This window comes from Galeopterus variegatus, unplaced genomic scaffold (assembly GCF_000696425.1).
Source record: "Galeopterus variegatus unplaced genomic scaffold, G_variegatus-3.0.2 Scaffold309, whole genome shotgun sequence".
Taxonomy (NCBI): Eukaryota; Metazoa; Chordata; class Mammalia; order Dermoptera; family Cynocephalidae; genus Galeopterus; species Galeopterus variegatus.
Window position 1 is genome coordinate 75,130 of NW_007726420.1, and position 21,235 is coordinate 96,364.

General features: G+C 36.5%; 2 protein-coding genes across 2 annotated transcripts in view; one reads left to right on the top strand and one right to left on the bottom strand.

The window, feature by feature from the left end:
- The window catches only part of ART3 (ADP-ribosyltransferase 3), a 63,379-nt gene extending 62,054 nt beyond the window's left edge, over positions 1-1,325 (bottom strand). Inside the window, exon 1 of the mRNA XM_008567313.1 lies at positions 1,204-1,325. The gene's annotated coding sequence lies outside the window, so the exon portion shown is untranslated. The remainder of the gene's footprint in view (positions 1-1,203) is intronic.
- Positions 1,326-8,898: 7,573 nt separating this feature from the next.
- CXCL11 (chemokine (C-X-C motif) ligand 11) lies at positions 8,899-10,215 on the top strand. The gene is made up of 4 exons (XM_008567314.1): positions 8,899-9,046; positions 9,629-9,755; positions 9,859-9,931; positions 10,174-10,215. The coding sequence occupies exons 1-4, from the start codon at positions 8,986-8,988 to the stop codon at positions 10,213-10,215; spliced, it is 303 nt and encodes a 100-aa protein (XP_008565536.1). The 5' UTR covers positions 8,899-8,985.
- Positions 10,216-21,235: the final 11,020 nt, after the last annotated feature.

Here is a 21,235-nt window from a genome sequence, read left to right on the forward strand (position 1 = left end):
AAAAACCCCCCCCCCCCCCCCCCCCCCCCCCCCCGTCCCTGGAATAAGCATCTGTTGCTCTGAGGTTTTTTAAGGGTTACTGCTGTTAGAAACATGGAGAAACAAAGGATAAACATTACTAACAAAAGGCAAGTTTTAACAAGTCTCACAATAATCATTCTCTTGATATTCAACAAAATGTAAATTAAATGGGGCTCTAGACCTTTCCCAGCTTCCTTAACTGCTTTCTCACCAGGACCCTCAGATTCTATTTATCCCAAATTGTTCCAGGCTTGGTCTTCTGCTCTAATCTTCTTTTGTGTTTTCCATTTACCAGGGAGGTTTGGGTCTGGGAGTTACACAGTCAGACCTTTGAGGGTGCCTTTCACTCCTATTTCATCACAGAAGAAGGGAACTCCCTCCCCTGTGCTTTTTCACTGCTGCTGTCCCTTAACTCTGCTTCTTACTAAATGTGTTAACTGATTTGGGGGAGAGTTACATAATCTCTTGAAGCCTCCCTTTCTTCTTTAAAAAGAGGATGATGATGTCCTTTCTTACAGAATTGTTGTGAGCACTAGTGAGACACTATGTACAATGCCTGTCACATGGCAGACATTAAACAAATGATGGCAATTATTCAGGTCTCCATCACCACATACCCAGCCCCCTGTTGGTACAGATGCAAGGTAAGAGGTAAGCAATCAGAGCTGAGCAGTGAGCCATATTTCTGTGACCACACCTACTGCTCACCTACACACACATTAAAAGTAAGAATAGGGAAGCAAGAAACACAGAAAGTAAACTATATTGTGGTTTCTAAGGTGGAATAGGATGACAGGAAAGTCTTAGAAATAGGAAAGTGACAGGAATGTTTTACTGGCTTTTTATTAAAAAGGAAAATAGCATTCAGCATAACATACAAATTTTTTTTAAAAGCCTATTTAAATATTTAAATGTTGTTCTTATTTTGAATCCAAAAGAAAGTCATTTAAGTATCAAGATAATATAATAAAATATTTGCAACAAAAATATTCTTCCATTCCTTTTTTTCTTTTTTTTTTTTTTTACATTCCTGACTGTGTCTTCTATCTAAAACATTAAGTTTAGTTAACCCTTAGTTTGAACTGGCAAACTATGTGTACTGAAATGCTCCTTATAAATGACCATTTTACTTATACCTTATGAAAACAAACAAACATGCAAATATCCATTGCAGCTTCATACCTTGCAGACATAGCTCTTCTAACATTCACATGCACAGCTCATCTCTCCAGGCAAGACTCTTTTGTGCATTACTCTCTTTCCAACAAGCCCTAAAATAATATCAGCCAGCTCTATTTTCCCCTCCTCTCCAGCTTCTCGGAGTAGCAGAGGCAATAAACTAATGATAAGTTAAACTACTGCACAATTTCGTCCCTTCTTATTGAATCAAGCTTCCTTGAGTTAGTTATTTGTAAAGTTGCTCATTGCTAATCCCTCACATGTCTGTAACCCCTAATAATAGACATGTTGTTTCCCAACTTGAAAAATTAACATGAACATCCACATTGACCTGGCAGTTGTTGACTGCAGTCATTTTCCAGGCGGCCAACTGAAGGCCATGCACAGAGCTGCCTTTGTTGTGAGGAAAATTATTTCTCTGAAGTTTATGGTGATATTGAAGTTGTTTTGTACAACCCACTGCTCCTGGCTCAAATACATGCAAATGCCAACAAAGATTCTGTGAAGGGTATAGAGGACATGGAAAAGAGGGTTAGTCTATTAAATGAGGTAACAGAACTTATCATTTATTCTGTGTTCTAAATTTTAACAAATGTGGTTTTTAAATTTTACCTAAAATTCTAAAGGAAAGTAATTAGTTTTCGAACCCATGTTCTTTTTTTTCTCTTCTGAATTACTGTGAAAACAAATTGAGTAGCTTTTCTTTGATACTTGTTAATTGCACTTTAATAAAATTAGCTTAGCAGTAGACTAGGCAAAAAGTAACACTTCATGGCAAATAAATTTGGTTATAGACAAAACAAACTATATTTATATACCGTGTTTTGCCAGGTTAAAAAAGCAAATAATGGTTATTTGATAACTCTTCTTTCAAAAATGTAGAAAACACTGTTTTCCATTCAGAAGAGGAATGGTAGATCAAATTCTTATTCAACTAATTTCCAAGAAAGTGAAAGTGTTGTAGTTTAATAAATCACCTATCACTTAAATGTTTCAGGAAACCCCCCTCTTGTACAATAAATTTAATTAAGCCAATGGGAAACCATCCAACTCCAGGAACAAGATGCAGACAGCCTGTATCTGAATAGCATGAACAGGCATAATTGGAAAGCAAAGTAAATTGAACTATCAGTAACTACTTTTCAAATCTTCAATCACTGGAAGCTAAGAGCTTATTTCTTCTCTTTGTACTCATCTTTCAGAGTATAGATAAATGCCTCTCCTTTACCATCAGAAATTCAGAACAGAGTTCAGTAACCTTTCATACAAGGTGTGCCAAGGTTCTGATTCCATTCCTCTGGCATGCTGACAAGGAAAGGAAAGGTAGATTAGCAGTGGTTCTCTTAAGCATGGGAAGGTCAGTATGGTGATGGTGGCCAATGAAAACTGGCCACTTTTTCTTTTGTGCATGTACTTGAGACTTCAATGTTTGGGGTAGCACATATCAAGGATGAAGTCATCCTCATGAAATGTGAGCTCTGGTACATCTCATTCTCAAATACCAGATTGCATTAGCAGAATACAGCTTTAGAATATGCCTTCTTATGTCAAAGACCCAGAAAGAGATCAAGTGTAGACTCAGAAACATCCTTATTCAAAATTCATTGTCACTTTGGAACTCTTTCCAATAGCAATAAAATATGCACTATTCTTCCATGCCTTAATAATTTTTTTGCTATTTATATAATTTATTCCAAGTTTGGGGGAGAAAAATACAGCCTTGCCCAGTTCCTAATGGTACTTAAATACAGTCTGCAGGATTTGTCTAATTCCTTGACTATAGTCTCCAGGATTTCTCTTGAATACAGTTTGCAGGATTCGTCTAATTTCTTGGATCAGTATTTTAATAATGTTACAAGAAAATCACAGAAGTAGTAATCTATCAAGGGTTCCTGAAAAATCCACTAGCAGCTCCCTAAATGCCTTAATCTTTTTATAAAAGAACATCAGGTACTGTGCTACTGCACTTTTAAGAGTTTAGGGATTCTATGTTAATCAGTTTCAGTTTAGTCTATTCACATTATTTTAGGTGTCCATCTCATGCCTGACAACCTCTTCCCTAGGAATGAGTCATCTGCCTTCCATAAACTCAAAACAGGATTCTGTAAGTCATGGTGATTTATAATAAATGGAAATGTTAATTTCCATTTCTAACCCACTTTAACTAACTTAACGGAATATCCTTGATATTACCTTGTTTTTCTTTTACAGGCAATATACTATTCAGAGACATAGCAAATGATGAGTTGGGAATTATCATTAAATGACTTGCATTAATCTCTTCAAACATGAAAACATTTTAAAATTCTACATTAACTGGATAATTTGGAGGCTTAATTTAAAACTTCAGATAAGTCATAGATTATGGAATTTTTAAGGATTTTGGTAATTAATTACAAAAAGGAGTTTCCTGGGACACTCCTTTAAATTCAAGAGGAGACTTGCTTGAGTGGATGAACCTGGGAATACAAAACAAAGAATAGTTCAATTCTAGAAACAAGTAAAAAAGGCCAACACTACTAAAAAGAGAATAATAATCTTTTTTGTACTTGCAGAGAAAGAGAAATAAGATATATAATGACAGTGAAGATAGAGAAAAAAGAAAATTACTATGGAAATTTAGAGAAGTTTCTCTCCTCCTCTCCATCCCCAGCTATAATTTAAGATTAAGAATCAAGGCACTATACATTAAATGCCAAATGAATAACTAGACTCTCACTGTCCAGTAGCCACTAACCACATGTGACTACTGAGCATTTGAAATGTGCTAGTTCAATCTGAAGACTTAGTACTTAAAAAAATGTAAAATATCTCATTTAATGGTTTTACATTGATTGCACACTGAAGTGATATTATTTTCTTATGTTTTGGATTACATAAAATATGCTATTTACGTTAATGTCACCTGTTTCTTTTTACTTTCGAAATGTAGCTACTAGAATATTTAAAATTATGTACCTGGCTTAAATTATATTTCTACTGGATAAAGCTAGACAAGCCAGTAAGTTCTATAAAGTTAGGAGAAGAAGAAATTACTATGTAATGAAGAAGCCTTCATAAAGATATCAAGACTTAAAGGATTCAGAAAAAGAGAGGAAAGTGCATTCCACGCTAGAAGAACCACATTATATAAAGCAAAAGAACGTGTACCTCAGGCTTACTAGATGAGGGGATATTCTGAAATAAATTAATCTTCCTCATGTGATATCAGAGTATTTAGGCCAGAACAAATCACAATCCTGAAGACAAACCTGATCCCACACATCTACAGAGCCAGCAGAAATCAAGCAGACTGTCTTCTACAATGAGGCAGAAATTTACAAATTTAGAAGACACAAGAAGGAAGTTGGTTGGTTTTGTTCACTGCTCTATCTACAAGATCTGTAAAAGTGTCAGGCATGTGACAGACACCTAAAATAAACTTTTTTTGAATGAATGTGTAAATAAGCTAGTGCACTACTATAAAAAGGGGTGGTGCTTTCCGGGAAACTGTAAGGCAGGAAGACTGAGAGGAAAAGGCAATAAAGACAGAGAGAGTTAAGGAAAGAGAGCGCATCCATAGTATCACTTGCCAAAGCCTAATTAGGCTTACTTTTTGCATGGCTCAAGGAAATGAGGTGAAGAGGTTATAGCACAAAACCAATCCCTCTCCCAATTCTGCCTAATTTGGGGTCCATTACCTGAAGACTTGAAATAAAGAAGTAAATAAACCTTCCTCAGCATCCAAACTATGATGTAGCTATGAGGAAAAGTGGACAAGGTTGTACCCACAGGGTAGGGACAGCCCCCTGCCTTGTAGAGTCACACGCAAGCAGCAGCAGCAGCATCCTCCCGATAGACTACTGTGTGGTCTTCTTCACAATGGAAGGATTTTTTTCTCTCTCCGTCTTCTCCTCTGCTTCCTCCTAATGTATCTACGAGGGTACTTCAAAAGATTTGTGGAGAAATGGAATTAAAAGATAATATGGATCTTTCCAGGAACTTTTTGAAGACCCCTCATATAAATATAATATCCTGGCACACAGAACAAAATAGAGGCCTGACACAGTCTGATGTTGAACTTGTTAGGTGAAAAGTATGAGTGTGTGTATATCCAAAGCAGGGGAAAATTAGAATAGTGGTTCTCTCTGGCTGTACTATTCTTATTAACTGTCCATATTTTCCAGTGTTTTTACAATACCAGGCATTACTTTTACAGTAAAGGAAGACAGTAAAACAACATCCAGAGAGTCCTGAAAGAGAAAATCGTGGCTCTTGGTAGGGCTTCTGGTCAAGATGGTGGAATAGATGGTCCCCAGCATCACTCTCTCCCACAAATCAACCAATTTCCAACTACAAAAAAGCAACAACAGCCAAGCTGGGGCCACTAGAGCTCCGGGGAAGAAGAGGAGAAACCTACAGAGTTCATGAAGGTGGGATAAGTCATGATGAGAAAAAGAAAAAACTGCTCGGAGTGTTTTGGACCATGGCCACTTCAAGGCTGAAGCTGCTAAGTGCACGGAGCAGGATCTGGCAAAAGCCGCAGCTGTGCCCTTTAGATGGAGTTGCTTGGAGGTGGCAGGGGAGAAGAGGGTCTTGGTCACCCCCAGGACAGCAAGAACATTAATAGGGTTCCTGTGGACCCACACAGGAACGAGGAGCCACAACAACTGAAAAAAAAGGAGCCGTTCAGAGGCCAGTGAGTGAATCATTGCAAGGAACCAGTGCACGGCCCATCCCATGGGAAGTGTTTGGAGCATGGGTGGCGGGGGAGACAGGCCCACCAGAGGAACACTGGGACACAGCAAGGACACCCAATCCACTCCCCAATTAGCACAGGACCACTCAGAGGAGACTGGTCAGGAATATAGAATTGCATGGGTTGCGGTTTGATGAAAAGACTCAGGCCCAGATCAGAGTTTCTACACAACCCAAGTGCACTGGGTCTCTGGAGAGCCGGAAGTACATATAAGGTCAACCATTAAACCCTGAGCTGAATAAAAAGCCTTCCCTACGGAAACAGCAGCAAAGCAGCAATTTAGCTCAACCACACAGCTCAAGTACTGGTTCCCACAGGAAGTTCCCCATTTTAGAACTAAGCAAAGGACAACAAATTAGTTTTGGCCCAGGCACACCACAAGTGCCTTGGGGCCCACCAGGGGACGTGAGGCTTGGAGTTGGGGACCAGATGCCCACCCACAACCAGGCACACCACCAGCACTAAGGAGCATGCCAAAAACATCACCTCCATGTGAGTGGCCCACCACAGCCAACACAGTAACCACAGCTGCTGCAAAAGTGGCTAGACATCACAATCATCACGCAGATGGTCCACCAGCCACTGGAGTACACTGACACAAGGAAAGTCATCAGCAGAGACCAAAGAAAAGAAGAAGATGTTTCTCTCCACAAAGCCCATTCCAGAGTGACAGAAGAAGCATCTGCTCTATGATAATATTGGGGGACCTGATCACACCTCTCAGCATTGGACAGATCATGTAGACAACAAATTAACAGAGTAACCATTACTCTTTCAGAGGGAGAGAAGAAATCTAGGGTTGTCAGTGGTGGGAGGGGGGAGGGAGAGGGGAATGGGGAGAGATTGGACAAGAGGCATAAAGAATAAGTACAATTTGTAACAATATATATACTAGTGATATTGATTTGATCAACATATGTTAACATTGAACCCCCAAAATATGTATAATCAATTATGATTCAATAAAAATTAAAAAAAAGAAAATCATGACCAATGAGCTTTCTACACAGCTAAGCAGTACCTCACACGTGAAGGCAAAGGGAAGAGTTTTTTTTTTTTTTTTTTTAAAAAGATGACCGGTAAGGGGATCTCAACCCTTGGCTTGGTGTTGTCAGCACCACGCTCAGCCAGTGAGCGAACCGGCCATCCCTACATGGGATCCGAACCCGAGGCCTTGGTGCTATCAGCACCGCACTCTACCGAGTGAGCCACGGGCCGGCCCAAAGGGAAGAGATTTTAGTCATGTTTTATGTCAATTTGAATTATGTCTATTTGAAAAAGTATGATATATGATGGAGGTTGGATGTGTTGTTCCCTCCAAAACTCATGTGGAAATTTGATCTCCAATGTGGCAATGTTGGAAACTGATTGAGTCATGGGGGCAGTTCCCTCATGAATGGATTAATGCTCTCCCTGGGGGAGGGGGGATTAATGAGTGAGTTCTCGCTCTATTAGTTCCCGTGAGAGCTCGTTGCTTAAAAAGATCCTGGCACCTTCTCTCTCTCTCGCTTCCCCTCTCTTGCGTCCTCTCGCCATGTGATCTGCTTGTACCCTCTGGCTGCCTGCCACTTTTCTGCCATGAGAAGAAACAACCTGAGGCCCATGCCAGATGCAGCTGTCCCAGAATCATAAGCCAAATAAACCTCTCTTCTTTATAAATTACCGAGTTTCAGGTATTCTGTTATAGCAACACAAAACAGACTAAAATAATATAATTTTAAGTAATGTCAATTTCCAGGGTTTAAAAAAATTAATTAAGAATTCCTGCTTCAGAAATTGTCTTATACCAAAGCTGCATGGCAGCACATCTTTAGCTGGAAAACAAATATTCACTATTGCTTGTCTATATATTGTGAACCATGCTATTGTGCTCATGTACTGGAGGAAATGTTTGAAAGAAAGAGTGATTTTCTTATCTTACAAAGGGAGGAGATAGAAGATACTATTTATGGTTGATGTAAATAATTAGAAGCATTCAGGTAAAAAATTTTTAAGAACTTTAAGAGTTAATGGAAAAATGTAAAACAATTTATTCCTTTCAAATCACATAAGAAAAAAGCTAAAGAAAATAAAGTTAGAAAGAAAGAAAACATAGAAAAGAAGCAGCAAGGAAGCATTAAAAAAAATTATAGATTACCAGCTATATTGTAAATATATTTTATTTTATTTATCTCACTCACTTAAAAGTCCCTTGGATATTATTTTCTTAAGTCTCCATAAGTGACAAACTTAAAACAGACTTAAAAGCTTAAGAGGAAAAGGTAAAGACCAATGAAAAGAAAACGGGTAGAATCCAACAGGTAAAAACATCACATGAGAAAAAAGGATCATTTTTTAATAATATATAACATAACCCATATAACTTTATGTACTAAATAACAGTGCTAAAATATATATAAAGTAAAAATTGTTAAAAATGCAAGAAGAAATGGATATAAAAACAGAGGTACAGGGAGACTTCTTTAGACATGCATTCATAGGAAAAATATAAAGTTAAATAAAGGTCATCTGGTGTCGAGCAAAATAGGCCTTATCTATGATAAGAATTTGGGCTTAACAGCAAAAGTCAGATAATAAAAAAATTTTTTAGAGTGTTCATTTGTATAGTTATGTGGAAGACAGAGGGTGAAAGGATGAAAAATGGGAAGACGATCTTCCTGCCCAGAGTAGTAAAACAATTAAATGCATTTCTAGGAAAAGCTACCCTAATAAGTCTGGTTCCCATCTGGGTATACCCTATTCTACATTTATACAGCACAACTCTACAAAGTGCTTTCACATTCGTATTACTTTCATTACTACAATAAATAGGAAGGTACAGTGACATTTAGATGAGAACAGAAACTTCTGGAAACAATAAAGGAGCATGACTCAAGGAGGGAAATTCCTGTTGCCATAAGAGGATTATTGCTGTATAAAATGCCTTATATATACCAATTAAGAATTTCCTTTCACGCTTAGCATTTCTATTCCCTCCAGGAAGAGCATCAAAGCTGAAGTAGTAGCAGTAGCAGAAGTAGCAGCAGCAGTAGCAGCAATAAACAAACATGAGTGCGAAGAGCATGGCTATAGCCTTGGCTGTGATATTCTGTGCTACGGTTATTCAAGGTATATAGTACTTTTTACTTCTCAGTCTATAAATTCCTATTCTAATGTTTCAAATGTCTTTTTTCCCACTTTTATCCTAAAAGACATGGTACATTTTTATTTAATCTTACACACTAGAATGTATTACAGCTTTGGCAGAGAATGTTGGAAATGTTTAGGACACTAGAGATGATTATTGAAACGAGGGATGATAAACTTCATGGAATTTTTGGTTTGGCTACAATATTTAGCAAGAGCCTTTAGCAATAGTTTTAACTGTTTAAGAAGATTTTATATGACATAATATTATTAGCTTCCTGGAAAAATTCCTGAGCATAAAAGCAAAGGCAAACAAGCTTCACCTCCAATAAACTTTCGTCACACTTCCCTTTATTTTTTAATGGTTTGCTTACGAATTTAAAGAGAAAATCATCACTATCTTACTTAACTTCTTGCCCACTAACAGTGGTGTCAAGTGCTATTTAATAAATCACTGTTTTTATCCTTAATGAAAACTCATCTCACATTCATCACCAGGATTATAAACCACAGAAATTTGCTGCAATCAGATGCATAACTAACTAATACTATGATCTGTTCTAGGCTTCCCAATATTCAAAGCGGGGCGTTGTCTTTGCATAGGCCCTGGAGTAAAAGCTGTGAAAGTGGCAGATATTGAAAAAGCCTCCATAATCTACCCAAGTAACAACTGCGACAAAATAGAAGTGATGTAAGTAATAAATTTGATGAAGATGACAATGATGGAGGCTTTTTTGTCTGTTTTATGTTTTTCCATCCAAAGTTTACAGTTCTTTTGGATCTTCCCTTAACAGTATCACCCTGAAAGCAAATAAAGGAAAACGATGCCTAAATCCCAGATCAAAGCAAGCAAGCCTTATAATCAAGGTAAGTTACCAGATTACTTCCATGTTATAATCGGTTTTATACAAGACAGATCTTCTGAAAAAAGAAAATCAAGTGAACAACTGCAGAAAGATTTTGCTATGATCCTGTGTGAAATATTCCATTAAGGGGTCCTTGGTTAAAATAGCTTCCCTTCCCTGCTATATGTTTTTACATGTCAACTCTTAATCATTGGGGAAACAAGAAGAGCCCAGGTAAATAAAACTCTTGTTTTCTCATTACAGCAAATTGAAAGAAAGAATTTTTTTAAATACCAAAAAGTATGAAGTCCTGGAAAAGAGGATTTGAAAACCTAGAACAAGTTTAACTGTGACTTCTGCAACAGGAAACCGACTTTGTACCGCCTGTTGCAATATACATTCATGCCTTTCTAGGTTAGAGAATCTTCTAAATTTGATGCTTATAAACAATTTTGCTGTGACTATGAAAACATTTTGTCTCTAGAAGTCATCTGTCTTTACTTGATCTACATTCCATATTACTAATTTGTGGTTACAATGGAGACATTAACAAGGAGTCAAGCCCTTACTAGTCAAAAGCAGCCATGTGTGTAGTAAAACATTCCTCAAATAATTTTTCATGCAAATACATATTTCTTTCCCCAAATATCATGTGGCACATAAATATCTAGAAAAAAGTTCTTATGCATCATTTTGTTTTATAAAAAGACTGTAATTCTAAAAATGTACTATGAAAAAAATTGTAAGCTACGGGAAACTTCTAAGAGTGATTAGTAGCACTGGTCTTAATTTGATTTTTTTCAACTTTTTTTCATTGAGATATTTTGAAGTAATTAGAATATGTGTATTTACTGTAAATTTTGGTTTTATCTATTGTTATAAATGATAGCAATATCTTGGACACATATTAAATGTAAATGTTTTTATCTACCAAATAAAAATGTTGAAAAATAAATATATATATGCATATCTGGCAATCACCTTTACTTTCTGTGATTCTGTTTCTTAGAAAAATACATAATCTAATCTATTTCTTTTGCCATGCCTATACTATAGAATTTAGGGATATCTAAGACTGCTGTACTTTGAAAAGAATCAAAAGCATTTTTCTCTAATAAGCTACCACAATCCTACTTAAAACAGAAACAGCCATATACTTTCCAGAACATTTGAGATGCCTTTAACAATTTTATTTTATATTCCAAGAAGTATACAGCTTCCTATTATCATGCAAAATTGTTTAGAAATGTATTTTAATGGGTCGTTGTGAAGAATAGCTGTTTGGTTTTTTTTTTTTGGGGGGGGGGGGGTCTTTCTAGTCCAAACCCCTTTCTTACTTGCGGCAAATCTCTTATTATGTATATCTTGATCAGAGGACAAAAGAGAGAAACGAAAAGGAGGAAATCCTCCCCTGCAGCCAGAACAGGAACTCAACCAGGCTATTCCTACTCTAGACTTTGAACTCTAGCTAGTGTCACACAAAGATGCCAACAGTAAGAGAATTATTTAAAGCAGCAGCGAAAGTCTCACAGTAGTGGCGTCCTAACACATGTTCCTGTTTCATAACTTTGGCTAGTCCTTCCTGCCAGATACCTCCCTTAGGTCCTTCTCCATTTTCCAAGCCTTATTCTCCAGTCTTCCTGTGCATTCTTCAACAACCGATAAAATTCCTTTTTTCCTTAAGCTTACCAGAGTTGGTTTCTCTGCACATAATCAAAAATGTTGACTGATACAGCACTCCTTTTTTTTATTGAAACATAATTTGATTGTACATATCTGTGGGGTACGGTTTTGAATATCAATACCTGTGGATATAGCACCCTTGGTATAGGCACCGATACATTTGAAAAATGAAAATATTTGCTATAGAATTATAATCAGCTATTTCTTATACATTATATATAATATAGATATATAACAAATCTATGTTATATAAACCTATATAAATTTCTATATTAAAATGAAACTTCTATATAAATTCCCTGAATAGTTTTAAGACCTGAATCTAATCCTTGACAGTGGATATTTTTTAAGTATCTTTAAAAATAAAACTTCACTGAGTTAAGGCTGCATAATAAATTTAGTATTTAAAAAAAAAATAGATTAAGTATTACAGACCAGCTCATTATTATTGAGAAGATAACATATACCTAAATTTCTTCATAGAAATAAGTATATGAAAGAATTAACATACTTGAGCCAAGATTGTTCCCACTTCAGTACCTTTGCACATACTATTCTCTCTGCCCATTTCTTCACTAAGCTAATGCCTACTAATCACTTAGGTCTCAGCTTAAATGACATTTTCTCCAGGAAGCCTTTGAAACCACCCCCTCAACCTCAACTAGATTAGGTGTCCTATTTATTTATTTATTTTCATAATACTCTACTTTTCCATCGCACTACTTATTGCAATTGTAACTGTGCCTAAATTATTCCTGTGCCAGATATCTGCTCTCCCACAAGAGTAAGCTCAATAAGAAAGTCATTATAGTCCTATCCTACAGTAAAGTACCTAGTGCGCCCTATTAAATGGCAATAAAAAGTAAGGGGAGAGGAACTTACAGCAGAAAAATGGCATGAGGGTGTACAGTGGTAGAAGAAATATAAAGTGAATTTTAGAAATAATAATTAGATTTATTTGGTTGGAGTAAAGGATGAAGGGCATCAAATGCCTAGCTAAACAACGTTGAATTTTACTCTGTACAAAACAAAGATTCATTAAACGTTCATGATTAAGATAGTGACCCTATTCAAGTTATTATAAATTATTCTGAGAATGGCATAGAGGGTCACCTGGAAGTGGGAGAGACTAGGGAAGGGAGAATCAGTTTGAAATACATAACAATAGCTTAGGTTTTTATTTCCCAAACTTCAAGTCATTCTCATACCATCTTTACAATTTTTTTTTTATCATATCTTTATTGCAAATTCTGTGTACCACTTTATTTTACTTACATTTACACGAAAAGCAAACTCTCACTACTGGTACATGTGAAATCAGTATGACATGCTACAGAAATAAAATGTAATGATCAAACAAAATACAACGAAAAAATGCTAAATTCCTACTAGACACTATTGTATGCCAAAGGTTCTACGTCTCAGGCCTGGTCTGTATGTGTTAAAAGGAAGATTAACATAGTTGGTGAAGTGTTTGAAAGCCATGCGGATACCAAATTGAGACTCTCCCTAATTTAATCAGAGGGACTGAAGTTAAAAAGAGAATAATTCATTGATATTAAATGCCATTATCAATGAGTCACCAATACTGATGTGAAAAGTAACAAGGGCTGGCTCTGCAGTTAGTTAAACAGAATTACTATATGACCCAGCAATTCCACTCCTAGGTATATACCCAAAAGAACTGAAACAGTTGTTCAAACAAAAACTTGTACACAAATGTTCATAGCGGCACTATTCACAGTAGCTAAAAGGTAGAAACAACCCAAATATCCATTAGCAGATGAATGGATAAGCTAAACATGTTGTATATACACAACAAAAGATTATTCAGCCACAAAGGAATAAAGTATTAATACTTGCTACAACATGGATGAACCTGAAAACATGAAGTGAAAGAAACCAGACACAAAAAGACTGTATGTTGTATGATTCCATTTTATATGAAATATCTTGAATAGGAAAATCCATAAAAACAGAAAGCAGATTAGTGGTTGTCAGGGGCTCAGAGGAGGGGTTAATGGGAAGTGACTGCTTAATAAGTATGGGGTTTCTGTTTCGGGTGATGAAAAAGTTCTGGAACTAGATTGTGGTGATGGTACACCACATTGTCAATGTACTTAATGCCACTGAATCATACACTTTTAAATGGTTAAAATGGTAACTTTTAGATTATGTGTATTTTACCACAATTTAAAAAAAGGGCTAAACTGATGTGGTAATGGTGAGAATAAAAAGAGAAGTACACTATAGAAAAGAATGAGATAGTGACAGACTGGCTGTGAAGGTTGAAGCTGAGAGAAAGAACCTAGGAAAATGCTAAGGATTTGATTCTGCAGTTGAGGCAGACAAGGAAACATGAAAAAAAGCTGAGGTTTTAAGGTTTGAAAGAATAGTACTGCCACTAACAGGACTAGGAAGATCAGGAGGAAGATGCTGTTTAGCAGAGAAGACTGCAGGTTAGATTTTAAATATATGAAACTTTAGATGACAAATACCCACAGTGACTTAGAAACACAGGACTATTTCCTCTAATTAACCAAGAGGAGCTTCCAAACAGATGGAGTAGTTTTGGATAAATGGTAGGAAAGAAACAACACTTAATTATTTTTGGCAATTGAGTATGGTACCTCATACACTCATATGGAATTAATACACAGTATTACAGTATTATCTCAGTATCTGTTTCTTAGGTTTTTATAGGCACATAAATCTTTATGATGTGGCCAACTCATTCTGTAGGTTATAAGTAGTACATACAAACATAACAGTTTAGGGTTTTTTTGGAGGGGGGTGGCGAGGCAACGTTAGTTGCTGCTTCTTGCCTTTTCTGCAAATTTTATTTATCAGACACTAGTAATGAAATTGAGCAAGTCTGAGATCATCATGTACACTGCAACCATAGTTTCACATAAGTGCCAAAGAAAAATAACTACTTCCCCCAAATCCTGGCATCTTACATGCAGATATAATTACTTGGTGCTGCTCAATAAACTGCTACTAAATTGGAAATGCCCTGAGGTGAATTATGGACTTTACATAATTTCCCACAAATAATGATTTAGCAATCTTCTTTAAATTGCTCACAAAGGACAAATTGTCAGTAAGAGCTTGAAGAAAATTAAATAATGATACATTTTATGGTATGACAAGCACTATTAAACTACATCATATCTCAAGATTCTTTCTCCTAAAAAAAAGAAAAAAGACAAACAATGACAAAAATTAAAACTAGACATTTTCTGAAGATTTTGATTAAAAATGGAACAAAATATTCATAAAATTCTAATTTATTTTGTTTAAAAATCTAATTTATGGGAGGAAGAGGGAATGTACTATATTTCCCCCAAATATATTTACTTTTATAGTGTCCTCAGATTTTATCTCTTCTCCCAAATGATTGTCTGCCATATTTGTAAAAGTCCTCCCAAATGCATGAGTTAAGAAACACGGCAATTTATTTCAAGGTGTGTTCTCTGTTAGCACCTCTGTTATCTACAGCAATTCCAAAAAAGACTAGGGCTGCCCCATCTCTCCCCCTACCTGGACCCTGACCTCTCTTCAATAAGGCCATACGCCTATGTTTCATCACACCCTAAGTTGTTGCAAGTTCCTGAAAACAAAATCAACTAAATTGCCTTTAATATGTATGTCAATACAACAACAAATATACCTATGTCTATATACACACACACACACACGCAAGTTCCATTCAGCACTTTAAAAAAGATGACAGGAATCAAAGCAAGGATTGGAAACCTCTTGCCATTTACATTCAGCATCTGTCCAAAGGACAGTACCTGAAAGTGCAATCCATTTACATTAAATTTCTTCAGTTCATTTCTTTCTCTCCCATCTTTATGGTTAAAGTTTTAGTTAAGGCCCTAATTACCTCTTATTGAGACCAGTGTAAGAGCCTCCTTAGTCTCCCTAGCTCAGTTTCCCACCCTCCAACACTACTCCAAAGACACCTTCGACAAAGACTCTCTCCTTGGCCAAACTGTAGTCAGGCTCCACTGAGCCATCTTTTCAACTAGGTCTCAACCTCTGTGTTTGTCTTTGCTGAATCCAGTTTTATTAAGAATCCTGCTAACTAGGTTTAGCAAGAATCCCCCACCAACATCTAAACACCCTCAACGTCTGGTCAAATACTTCATCCCTCACCATCCCCTGGGTGATATCTGAAGACCCTGGCCTGCCTTCAGTGAGAATCCTGTTAGGTCAGGTTAGTAAAAATTACCCTGCCCCCTAGTAATTTTCCATCCACTGACACATTCAACCTACCCTGCTTCTACACTATAAATCCCCACTTGTCCATGCTGTATTCAGAATTGATCCCAGTCCCATACTGAGGTCTCTTTCCCCCTATTGCAATAGTCACTGAGTAAAATCTGTTTTAACTATTGTCCAGGTCTGGTTTTCTTTGACAACTTCTAAAATGCAAATAGTATATTATTTTCCTTTTAAAACATTTCAATACCTCCTGTTGTCTTCAGAATAAAGTCCACATTGCTAACCATGCTATCAGCCTATCTCCAAATGCTGCTAATTGTCACCTCTTTGCATTCTCTACTCCAGTCATATTTGATTACTACATCTGCAGTTTCCATGCTACTTTATATCTGAAATACCCTTCTTCTTTATCTACTCGTCCAACATCTACTCATCTTCCAAGATTCAGCTAAAGAGTTACTTGCCATAATCGTTTCGTGAGGCATCCCACACATATACATTTGAGAACTAATCACATCTCCCCACCCCAGTACCTACACCGTACTTCTATTTTAGCATTTATAACACATAATTCTTCTTATCTGATTATAAAGTCTTCCTTTCCTAGGAGGAAGACTCCTTTTAGCAATCATAGAAACTCTTTGATGGTCTCTGAGCCTCCATAGTTGGCCTTCAGCTAATGGTTATCTTACAATACTGTATTTGTTTTTTTCAGGATTGAAACCATTTCATATTTACTTGTATTTCTGAGGCACCCATGGTACAGCTCCATACTTGCTGGTAAGACTTGCCTAGAGTACCAGAAACCAAAAGTTTTCCATCAGATCCTGCACAAAGTGGTCTTCCAGTTGTATAGCAAGTGATCTTCCAATTTTTATAGCTGGCATGAGTTGTATTCTTTTTGTATTTGTTTTTGTTTTTGGCAGCTGGCTGGTATAGATTCTGAACCCGTTACCCTGGTGTTACCAGCACCACACTCTCCCAGGTGAACTAAGCAGCCAGCATGTGTTGTACTGAATAATGCACTTAGAACACATGTAGACACTTTGAATACCATGGTTTTCTAATTTATCCTGGTGATAGTCTTGTGCATAATTTATACTTTTTCATTACTTTCTTTTGTCACTAGTGTTCTTTTTAAATTTGTTTTGCATTAAAGGTTCTAATTAATATAAACACTAAATATCATACATATGCTTTGTGATAGTCTCAAGTGTTCAGTATATAACAGCTATCAAAGAATTGAATGAGCACAGATTATATTACATTATACACATAATATTTAAGTTCTTAAAGTGTGACTCTCTCCCCTTACCCCAGAGGTCCTTGAGACATTTTTAGGAAGCCCACAAAGTCAAAACTATTTTCATAATAATGAGTTTTGCAGAGGCTCCATGACATATATAACATTGTAACAAATTAAATGCAGAAGTAGATATGAGAATTCAGCTGACTTCTATTAAGCCAGACATTAAAGGGATTTGCAAAACAATGCGAGTCTTTTCACCAATTTTTTTTGTTTTGGGAAATAGTTATTTTTCATAAAAGTATGTTATTTATGTTGATGTGCAATGAACTTATTACTAGCTTCTAGTAACACCCTTTCCCCTTTCTGAGAGATAAGTTTTCTACTGGATGCCCTCAACATCCCTTGTTGGTTCCTTTAATCCTGCCCACATCTCTGTAAGTAGAAACTTCATTAAATTCTTTTCAAAATTACAGCTGAGCGGGCTGGCCTGGTGGCGCACTGCTACGGTGCGCTGCTTAAGAGTGCGGCAGCGCTCCCGCCGAGGGTTTGGATACCACATACAGACCGGTTCCCGCTCACTGGCTGAGCGAGGTGCGGGCGCAATGCCGAGGGTTGCGATCCCGTTGCCGGTCCCGGTCCGGTACGGGCGTGACACTGAGGGTTGCGATCTGTTGCCGGACATGAAAAAAGACCAAAAAAAAAAAAAAAAAATTACAGCTGAGTGTATCCTCGATTTCCTTCCAGTTTACTTTCTGACACACCTTTTTGATCCTGGTCAGGCAGATTAAGCAAGAGAAGCTGCTTCTTTCTGAGGGACAGCTTATGCTTCTAATTTAAGATGACCAGGTGTGCTTGTTTACTGATTGATGCCATAGATATTATCTGTCCATAGAGGCCGATGACAAAAGAAACTGCAGGAGAGTGGTTAAGAGGCTCCCGAATTAGACTGCCTGGATGTAAATCTTGCTATGAAATCCCATTTTAGCTTACTATAAAACAGTTACACGTCATACAATGGCCCTTAAGATTAAATGCTATAAATAAAACAGTATGCCTAGCACAAAAGAAAGAATGCAATAAATATTGATTTTTAACATGCTAATTTTAATAAAATAAATTCTAATACTAAGCAGTTTTTGCAGACTGTTAATATAGAAACCAGCCATCCTTCACACTCTGTATTAAAAACCATGCATGTCTTGAGATTCCCTATATTGAGATTTGTCAATACATTTTAATCCATAGTCTTCCTGCCCTACTGGAGGGAGACAAAGAGAGGGGAAAGAAGGGAAGAGGAAGGGAGGATGAGGGAGGGGAAGGGAACCAATTCCCACCTCCTGCTCTTCTCTACCTATCCTTCAGTTTTATCTCCTACCATCTCATCTATTAAGTTTATCTCACTAACCATAATCTTTGCAGCTCTCCCTCTTCAAGACTTCTTTGAAGATTTCTCTGGATTAAACTCAATGACCCATTCTGGATAATATGATTTACATCCTCAATCACACTAATAAGCCAAAATATTGCTACAATTTAATATAATAGATATTTTTGAGACTTCCCAATATTTAAGATATAAAATGACTCAGAAAAGTACTGGCATAATTGTAATACATTTCTTTGGCTCCTCTCCAAATGAGGAGCCAGGGATCTAAAACTTACTCTTGCTATTTCCCTGAAATGAGAACTTGTGGTAAATTAATTTTTTAATGAACCTCAGGCATACATATTTGGATTAATATCATTACAGCTGATAACATATACACTGTTCAATCCCTGATCCATGCATACATATATTTATAAGTCTGTAATATAATGAAGACCCATGAACTTGCCACCCAAATCAAGAACTGGAACATTAACAATAACTTCAAATATACTTATGTGTTCCTCCTACCCCATTCTCTTGCCTCCTCCAACCCCAAGATAATAACTATCCTAAATTCTGTGTTTCAGAAAATGTTGTGGTAAAATACACATAACATAAAATGTACTATCTTAATTATTTTTAAGTACAGTTCAGTGGCACTAAGTACATTCACTCTGTTGTGCAACTATCACTTCCCTGCTTTTTAAAAACAGTTTTATCATTTAAATACACATCCCTAACAAATTATTTAATTTTAGTTTTGCTAAACTTTATCAAGAGAGTAAACACACTGTATTTAATCTCAACATTATTTTACTTGATATTATTTTAGAAAAATTAATCTACATTTTGTACAAACAAGTCTTGCTTGCTTTTTGTTAGTTTTATTCTTAAGTATTTTATATTTTAAATATTTATTGTTGTTCTTGTAAATTATTTCTTTTTAAATAACTTTAAATTATTTGTTACTGGTGTAGAAAATGCAATACATTGATTTTCTAACCATCCATTTTGATAAACTGCTATTATTTCTAAAATTTGTTATTCTTTTTGGTTTTCTGTGCAAACAATTCTATCATCTACAAGATTTTATTTCTTCCCATCCAATCCTTATGGCTTTAATTTCTCTTTCTGTTTTATTGTTCAGCCTAGAACCTGCAATACAATGAAAACTGCTGAAATAGGCTTTCCTTGTCTTGTTTTGTAAACTCACTTTGTGGTTTTATTTATCCTAGGTAAGCCACGTTACCTAAGTAAGTCCATTCCTATGAGTAAATGCCGCATGGTTCCAATTCTCAGTTCCACCAGGAGAGTCATACCCATGGCTTGTGTCGTAGACTAACAGATATACCTGACCACACAGGTAAATTCATTGTTGAGAGAAAGAGAACAATATTCACTGCACCTAGGAGATGAGCTCAAACTTGGCCAGAGAGATGGCTATATTTCTGAAGTTTTGGCTAGTGAAAAACTTTTTAAACTTGTTAAAATACCTTTTTAATCTCCTGTCATCTTTAGAATGACCTGAAAGGTAGATGGGTTAGGTATTATAATGTGCATTTGAAGATAAGAAAACTGGAGCATAGACAGACCTGACAATCTGTCCAAATCACAGAGCAAGTGAGAAACAGAACTATGTACTGTATCTCTAGATCCCCATCCCATCCCATCATCCTATAAAATATGAGGAAAGTAAAACACTGCATGGTCTAAAATGGATCCTAACAGCTTTTCTCAGCCCTCCCAGGCATGATGATCTTAAGGGTCTGCCATCCCCTTTGCCAGCACTCAACTTTGCCCTCTGTTCAGGCTGGCTGTGAATGATGAGAATCATGGTAATCAAAAGTATGTAAACTGTATTACCAGACACTACCAACTAAGGGAATCTTCTGAGAACTCAGAGTCACAACTATGAAGAGGAAGCTTTGCCTTCTTTGCCTATACTTTACAACGAGTATTCAACACCAGCTTGAGGGGATTCCCAGTCTACAGAAGTCACTGAAGTTCTCCTGGTCACTTTTTAGGAAATTTCTTCTAAGCACATTAGTTTCCCAGAAAGCATTTTTGACTGGGTCTGTATACACGAGTCTGTCAGGGCAGGCTTTTTTGGCCTGATGCCATAAAGAGGCTTAAAAATAAATCAACAGCAGTTGAAACTGAAACCAAAATGGGATATTTCCTAACTCTCATTTTCTTTCCAAACTAGACTCAAATCAGTGAATATACCAAAAGCCTTGCAAATTGAGAGAAACACAAATTTAAAAAGTTATCATTTAGATTTTTATTCAGATAATCCACATAGTGTGAATGTCCATATTACAGTCTATACCAGTCATTTGGCACAGATCATACAGTTTCTTTTATTGATATTTATTGTTTCATGTTTTTTGATATTCTCAATTAGAATGCAAGCCCATCAAGGACAGACATTGGATCTTATCCCTCCAAGTATCTCCTTAGATTAGCTTAGTTCCCTACACAAAGTATACAGACAATAATGAGAACAAGTCCAGATCTCCTCATTCTTCTAACACCATCCATTGCCACATACATAACATGCACTGAGGAAAGTTGCATTCCTTAAGTCATCCAATACATAATTACAGATAACCAACAATGAATTAAGAGATTTTAGGGGTACCACACTTTGTATATTTATCCAGAATTTCTGGAATGAAGAATTTGGCCCATAGCTACCTGAGAATATCTGCATTGATTTAACCTACCTAAATCTTTGCTAACTCTGGGGAAATTATAGTCTTCTTAAGTTAAACTTGGTTCCTAAAGCTAGG